This window comes from Sinocyclocheilus anshuiensis, unplaced genomic scaffold, assembly GCF_001515605.1.
Source record: "Sinocyclocheilus anshuiensis isolate Anshui unplaced genomic scaffold, SAMN03320099.WGS_v1.1 scaffold3255, whole genome shotgun sequence".
NCBI classification, from domain to species: domain Eukaryota; kingdom Metazoa; phylum Chordata; class Actinopteri; order Cypriniformes; family Cyprinidae; genus Sinocyclocheilus; species Sinocyclocheilus anshuiensis.
In genome coordinates this window covers 128,959-137,591 of record NW_015547971.1, presented here as the reverse complement: position 1 = coordinate 137,591, position 8,633 = coordinate 128,959, and the positions used below count along the sequence as shown (strand labels likewise).

The window sequence follows — 8,633 nt, the reverse complement described above, 5'->3', positions numbered from 1 at the left end:
CTTGCACTGTCGTCACTCCTCCTTTTATCCTTCCGGAGCTCCTCCGTGGGACTCGAGAACGGTGAGTGGCGCAGGTGTCGCGCATTAGCATTTACTCTTAGATACTAAGATGGCGGCGCGTTCACATGCTGCGGCTTCTCTCTCTCCCAACAGAAAGGTGTTTTTGTGTTTTTTGTCTTGTGAGTTGCAGTGTTTTTGTAGGGTCTGAGAGTAACGCAATTTCAATTCGCTGTGTGTATGTGCTGTACATGTGGAAGAATTGACAATAAAGCAGACTTGACTTTACTCCACCGGCCGCGCTACGTTCCCATGGCTCTCGGCACAAATATTTAAGTAAAAAATTTGAATTTCGTTTTTCAGCCATTTTGACAGCCCTACTAACCAGACCCTTTCCCCTAAACCAGCGGTTCTTAATCCTGGTCCTCACGACCCCCCCCTCTTCACATTTTGATGTTTCTCTTATTGCTTCAGAGGTTTGTTCCAATCGACCGTAAGTCAGTGCCCTGCGAAGTGGACATCACAGGATATTCCACCACGATTCAAGTTCGAAAGGAGACTGTATGTTCCATTCAAAGGGCATTAAAGGGTTAGTTCACCCAAAAAAATAATTCTGTCATTAATTACTCACCCTCGTGTTGTTCCAAACCTGTAAGACCTCTGTTCATCTTCAAACACAAATTAAGTGTTTAATTTTTGATGAAATCCGAGAGCTTTTTGACCCTGCATAGACAGCAATGCAACTGAAACATTCCCAGGCCCAGAAAGGTAGTAAGGACATTGTTAAAATAGTCCATGTGACATCAGTGGTTCAACCGTAATACTTCACAAGAATACTTTTTGTGCGCAAAGAAAACAAAAATAACGATTTCATTCAACAATTTCTTCTCTTCCTTGTCAGTCTTTGCTGCACATTCAGGAGAGTACCCCGATGCATGCGTGTGGTGCTGCTGACACAGGAGCCAGCGTTCTGACGTAGAACCCAGATGTGCTGCGCCTTGTTTACAAGCAGAAGAAGACACACTGTACATCGAATAATCTTCGTAAACATATCTGAAGATTTCGACAGAGAGGATGACTTGCAATGTCTTGCCCAGTCTTACTTATTTGGCCCAGAATATACAGACGATGAACTAAGAGAGATAGATTTTCTGCATAAGAATGCCAGCTCCTGGGTCAGCAGAGAAGAAATTGTTGAATTAAGTCATTATTTTTGTTTTCTTTGTGCACAAAAAATATTCTCGTAGCTTCATAAAATTAAGTTTGAACCACTGATGTCACATGGACTATTTTAACGATGCCCTTACTACCTTTCTGGGCCTGGGAACGTTTCAGTTGCGTTGCTGTCTATGCAGAGACAGAAAAATCTCGGATTTCATTAAAAATATCTTAATTTGTATTCCAAAGATGAATGAAGGTCTTATGTGTTTGGAACGTCATGAGGGTTAATTAATGACAGAATTTTCATTTTTGGTGAACTATCCCTTTAAAGTGCATGAGACGTGACTACTATGCAAATCTCATGATTATGGTTAAATAACCGTTCACACTTCTGTAGTAAGTTTTGTCTGGGTGTGAAGACGCTGCAGGCAGTGGTGTAGCGCAAATCTGTGTTCTTGAAGTAAACTTCAGCCGATTTCCTGTGTGCAGGGAGTAGAGAGCAGTGAACACTGTGTAGGGACCATGTCAATCGTAACACAGTTCATTCATGGAGCTCTTTTATAACGATCTGATTATTTGAATCAGGTGTGTTAAACAAAAGAGACATGCAAAATATGCAGAGTGGGGGGTTACGAGGACCAGGGGCCCATTCTTCGTACATCGCTAACTCAGTTAGCTGGATTTGATTGTTGACGTTTTCGAATGATCTTGGATTATTTGGTTCTTCAAAGCTCATCCTGGAGCAGTCTCGACACCCGTAACACTTGACATGCACTAACCTCTTATGCTGAGAGGCCTGAGGCAATAAGCTGTCCATAACATCTGGATGTGAGGGGTATTGCACCCTCAGGTAAACTTAACCCTCTACCGCACGCATTATGATAGACCTATAGAAAAAAATATTTGAATCTTTTTCTTTTCTAAGATGGCTTAACTTGAAGTGCTGTAAAAATATATATTTTAAGGTACTTTATGATATGTTGCCATACGGCAACAGCATACAATAGTGGATCTAACTTAGAATAAGTGTAAGCTTACTTATAATTAATATCTTTCCTCAGAAATGTTGTTTGTGTTGTTTCAATTGGTGCTATTATAAAATTTAACACAGTACTTACTTATAATTGACACCTTATACATACTTTCCAACAACTTGTGCTTTTATTTATTCTATTATTTTTTTGCTGAATAATGATTTATAATTGTTTTAATTTCATTACATTTTTCATGAATATTATTTAAACTGCAAATTTATAGTTAAAACAAATATAATACTGTATATAATGTATCACAGAACATTGACATGAAACCAAAAACATTGCAGTTCTTGAAAATTCAGCATTATGCAATCTCTTGAGAGGAAGACTATGAACATCACCCCCCCCCAATAATCCTTGAAAGATCACCTTTTTTATGTATGAAACTTCACAAAGCAGTTTTTTCATGTGCAGGAAGAGCAAGTTCTGCCCTTTTCTTCTTTACCTTGCCATAGAATATGGCCATGCTCACTGATGTAATGTTACCTGTATTCATATTTAATCAAAAGTAAAATTGCCATTTCAATTTGATTATATCCATAATACAAATTCCATTAACATACGACTAATCAACATTATTTCACTAGTATTAATGTTGTTATTGTTACAGCTTAACAAATTGCAGCTGACCTTGCTAGCTAGCTAAACTATTGTAATAATGTCATTCCACTATTGCACAGTGTTGCTGCTTGGCAACACATACATTTGAATGATTTACCAAAAACAAATTTTATAAAAACTTTTTTGAGAGGTGAATACATCATCATAACATCATAACAGTGATGTTTTAGATTTTTTTGTAGAAGTGACACGGACTGGTCCTTGTTTGGTACTGACGTTTTAGTTTGCTTTCAGCAACTACTGACAAGAGACGTCAGTCTGTCAGAAATCTCACCACAGAAAAAAACTGCATGTCATGTGACTTAACCAAAGCACATCATTGGCTAAACTAAGGTCTTCTCTTTCCAACAAAAAAAACGAGAATGTTCTCTTAAAGAGACAGTGGCAAGGAAATGAACACAAAGAGTATACCATATGGCTACACCATGCGGTAGAGGGTTAAACCTGCTTGTGGGCAGGCTTATTTCATGTAAACAGGATTAGATTGCATTTTTTTTAAGTCGAATTGATATTTAAAATCTGTCCCAGCCACTGCTATTTTATTACAACAGTACACTATTAATCTGGGGACAATAATTTAAAATAATAATAAAATTTAAAAAAATTAAATGACAAGATGGCGCCGATGATGATGGCGGCCTCCGTGGCATGCTCTGCAGTAGTTTTTGTTAGTTTGTCCTGTCTTTAGTTATATCCCTGCAATCAGTTTCACCAGAGACGAATTGCTGGACATTCGGCACTACACATCACCCGATATATTACCGGTTTTCAACTATTCTGATGTTTTGCTGGACATAGTAGTTGGTGGAGCAGTGGCGCTGATCAAGCGCTTCAGGCCGCGCAGACGGGGGAAGCGAGCCGGCGCCCTCGTGAAGCTCAGGCAGCGCGGATTTCGAACGCCGTTGCCTAGCATCCATCTGGCGAACCTCTGCTCTCTACCCAACAAAACGGACGAACTCCTTCTGCTCTCCCGGACAAATAAGGATTTCTCACACTCTGCTGCTCTGTGTTTCACGTAAACCTGGCTGAATGATGCCATACCGGACAGCGCGTTGAGTCTGACGGGCTTTCAGCTGTTTAGAGCAGATTGCGACGCAGAATCAACGGGGAAATTGCGCGGCGGCGGGACGTGCTTTTACATCAACGAAAGGTGGTGTACAGATGTAACTGAAACATGGGTTTATTATAGCCCACTTACAATTTACATTTCAGAGATCATTACAAATAAATTATTAAATGCTAAAACTGAATAAATTTAAATGAACAAACTTGGCGTTGCATTTGCAACCATGTGAAAACAGGGGGTGCTGCAGCCCCCTCAGCACCCCTACTTCCCGCGTCCCTGGTCACATAACAAATCTGCTTCAAAGATAAAATTAAATTTTGCTAATTACAACATGAACATTGAAATAAAAATGTAATGCCTGTACGACTACTAGAAATTGTGAATATAAATAATTGGGAATCATGTAAAATATTAAAAATAAAATAAAAACAGTGCACATTTCATTTATCTATTATAACATTTATGTAGTTTTGTTCACTTGGCTGTTTCCTTATAAAGGTCCAGAAATTTGTCAAGTTTCGTCAGGTGTCTTTTATATAAGATGATAATTATATGATGTCATTATGATTGCTGTCTTGCCGCCAGCCAATCGCTGCATTGCTGATCGTGGTTTTGAGTATCGATACATCTGCCCTTTACGGGGAACACGAGAATGCGTAGTAATCTTAGACAACTAAATCCAGATATTTTAATCAGATCCGCAAATTCGTTTGAAGAACCAAATTAGCCAGAGATCAGTTATCACGATTAGAAGATCTGGCATCTTTCAAATCATCTCAGATGTATTAATCGAGGTACGAAGAACGGGCCCCAGGATTAAGAACCACTGGCCTAAACCTAACAATTTGTCAATATAAAACATGGGTTAAGATAGATAAAAAAAATATAGTCACAATTTATTAAAAAATTACAAAAATTACAAAACAAATATGCTTTGTGTGAGGAACAGACCCAAAAGCAATCAATGTCTCTATCTGAATCACAACATATACACAAATTGCTGCCTGAAAAGTGCTATGTCAGCTTTGCTTGTGAAATGCCAATGGCTCTAGTGCCTTATGACCGAGTTTGTTATGCTGTTTATCTTTTTAATGAGATTTGATTGCTTTGATGGAGCAAGATCATTTTCAGCAATTATCACCTTAGGTTTTACTCAATTACTCACATAAAGATATTAAATGTGTTAAAATGTGTCCTGATCTGACACATGAGGCAAACAACTGAAAGCAATGTAGTTCCTAGTTTGTCAATAAAGCAATGCCTATAGGGGTACTTTTAGCGTCTTAATAGTAAGCTTTTCAGTTTTTGATGCTTTGAGAGTACAAGTGGGTTGGAATAAAAACAAGCCCCACTCTATATACAATATACATACAGTGTAAAATATATCTTATTTTTTTTATTTTGGTCACTTTTTAATATAATATCATTTGGTACTGAATGCTGTAAACACACTTTAAAAAATAAATACATAAATAAAATTACCTTCAATGGGTCTTGGTACAAAGTGTGAAGAGGGCTTGGTTTTCTTTACTCGGTTGCCTTTCATGACCTGACCCTCCTTGGTGAGGCCCAGGAACCAGGCTCGACCCGACTCCTGTTGACGGTACATGGTGGATGAGTAGATCACGTAGTAGTTCTCAAACACAGACTCCTTGAATTTACATTCAGGTGTGAATATCTCCTGAGGATAAAAAAACAAACAAACAAAAAAAAAAACACATGTGAATGAACTTATCCAGTGATGGGTGGGAAAAGGAAAAAGAGAGGTCAAACAGTCCTATTATGGAGTCCCCAGGGAGGCTGCCATGATTTGTATATGTGGCTTGAAGGACTATGAAAAGTGTGTGACTTTATATGTCTGTGTACAAAACAGTCACCAATATGTGGGGGTTAGAGAGAGGCAGCAGGAGTTAGCATCTCTTATCTGCGTCAGGTGACATACTGTCATGTAGCAGACGCTATCTTGCTAGGGATTCTACAAAGGTAAATGTGGCATGGAGGACTCTAGCCAAAACTGATGAACTTTAGACCTCAACTTGACCACAATGCACAGACTTTCCCTGCATCTGGCCACAAGAGGACTGTATTTTTAAATGCAGTTTGACCTTTGAGTTCTAAAGAAAAGGTTGGCAATAGTATTTATCTCAGTGGTCTGAAATAGGAACTTGCATAAATGGTAATCTGTTGTAACTGTGTAACTGACATAAAACACATCTAGTATATTTTTTTTCTACAATGAAAATGTTATTTTTTTTTTAATCTTGCTGTAGGTTTTTGCAGTTTATTTACATATTCTTCATTTAAATATTTAATTTTTTTTCTTTTTTTACATATTCCTTATTTTAAAAGGGTGTACTCACACTAGGTGATCTGAGCCATTCCCGAGCGCGTTTGACCCCCAAAGCCCGGTTCGTTTGACTAGTGTGATTGCTCCGTACTGTGCCCGGGCGCGGTTTGTTTGGCTCAAAATTCAATAATGAATTCAAAAGTAGTGTATTGCACACTTTTAGTATTGTACAAAGTACTGAACAAAAGTGCAATTAAAATATTTATTGTAAATCTCAATTTAAACATTAATGTAATCAAATTAAAATCTCCTTTACACCGTGTATACACCGGATGTGACAGTTGTCTTGTTGCGCTGCAACAGCTAAAGTCTGCCTACACTGGACGTGACAAAGCGACCGTTGCAAATCATTTGAATTTTGTGTCAGTACGTCATAGATAACGAGGCAGCAGTCGTGTCACGCCGTGCCGCATCCAGTGTAGACAGCATAACTCATTATAATGGGTTCTATATAGTGATGCATCATGATTTTTCATGGCCGATTCCGATACCGATTTTTTACAAGCAAACCGGCAGATTCCAATACCTATTTCCGATTGTTTTTCCTTTAAGCAACAAACAAGAAAGAATTAAAGTATACATAAACAAGATGTTTATTTGGTAGTTAACAGGCCAAACTGGCTTTTGGCTATTGAAAACAATAACTGTAACCATCTGAAATTAATGGTGGTAACTGCGCAGTAAGCACATTCAATAGGCTACAAACATGGTACTAACATTTAGTATCAGCATTTAGATTTGTTTTTAAATTGGGTTGGTTGTTGGTTAAAGTAGTGCCCAAAGTAGCGCAATGACCATATCCCAAATATAAAAACTCAAAATATGTAATTTCCATACCTAAAATACATATTTTACAGTGACTGTTATGCATATTGATCAAAAACGCAGCTTAAAGGCTTCCTTCCAGTGGCCATCCTTCAGAAAACGTACAGCAGTTTTATCATAGAATGCAAAATGTTTCAATACAAGCATTTCAGTCAAATGTAAATTATGCAACATTTCAAACCTATAACCCACAGGGGGGAAATCAACCTATGGCAACAGTTTAAAAGTAGCCCAATTCCATGGAAAAAAAAAAACGTGGACTTCCCTGCATCCAACACGAGCTGCAGGAGTCAGATTTCACTGATCACGGGATGAGAGGAGAAATGGCTGACCTGACAAGATCATGCTGGAAGATTTGCTGCTCAACAGATCCTGGGCTCATTGACAAACATCTGATCTTCCTTTACACAGAGTGCGCGTGATCGCGAAATCGAAAGTGAACAGCAAGCACTCATTCAAAAGAGATTTAAATACTCTGCATATCCTACACTCAAGTAGAAGTACAGATACTCATGTTTAAAAATACTCTGGTAAAAGCTGAAGTATGGACTACACTTTTTTACTCAAGTTAAAGTATATAGAAGTATGGGCTCTGACATGTAGCTACTTAAGTAAAAAGTATATTACTGTTTTAGTGTCACGCGGATATCGGGACCTCACGTCATATAAATACCTTAATACAAAGGAACTTAAATTTCAAATTTTGTTAGCTAATGAATGTATCCAGGCTGAATAACTGTCATGCAGAACAGGCCCGGACTGGGACAAAATTTCACTCATCCAGGCTGTCCTATACACCCACAACAAATTCTGAAACCATGGACAACACAAAGTTTTGTATGGCCATCACATAAAAAAGGTTAAAATCCTTAAGCTGGGGCCGTGCAAAATAACTATTTTCTAAACTGCCTAAATGTCAAAATTAGTACAAAAATAACTACACCATCACAATATCTTTATAGAAAAATCCAAATATTGAACATGTTATTGCATTATCATGAGTCATATTTTTCCCTTATAAAAATGAACTATGGTTTTATTACAGTAGGAGCAGAACTGGCCCCCCGACTGAGTAAGGTTGGGTACCGAAACCCAGTACCAATATGGCACCTATGTAACCGGTATGTACTAGAACCGAATCCGAACGCAGATTTCGGTGCCATGCCTGAGCGATCGATTGAAATATTAGTCCTCTGGTTCTCCGAAACGGACGTAAGAAGCATCATCACTGGCACGGCATGTGAAAAATAATTTCCTGACTGAGAAAATTCATGTAAACTCAAGTCGGAAAGCTCTAAAAATACAAATCCAACAAATCTTTGTAGTAATGCGAGTGTCCATGTTGTTTTCACATTCCGACTTAAAAGCACAACTCGGGAATTGAGAGCATTTGAGGAGCGTGTGAATGCAGTAATTACACTTGCTCTGATGGCAGCAGGTAGCTTTCCGTTAACTAAGCTAAACATGCTTAAATTAAAATGCCTAAAGCTAAACCTCCCTTGTATTCACATTTCTAAACCTGTTGTCCAACAAAAGAGAACATTATAACCGTTTTACTCCAAAATACCAGTCAAATGCT

General features: G+C 38.2%; 1 protein-coding gene across 1 annotated transcript in view; it reads right to left on the bottom strand.

The window, feature by feature from the left end:
- The window catches only part of LOC107704679 (fibroblast growth factor 12-like), a 97,934-nt gene that overhangs the window by 6,068 nt on the left and 83,233 nt on the right, over window positions 1-8,633 (bottom strand). Inside the window, exon 4 of the mRNA XM_016507668.1 lies at window positions 5,365-5,563. Within this exon, the coding sequence (XP_016363154.1) occupies window positions 5,365-5,563 (199 nt within the window). The remainder of the gene's footprint in view (window positions 1-5,364; window positions 5,564-8,633) is intronic.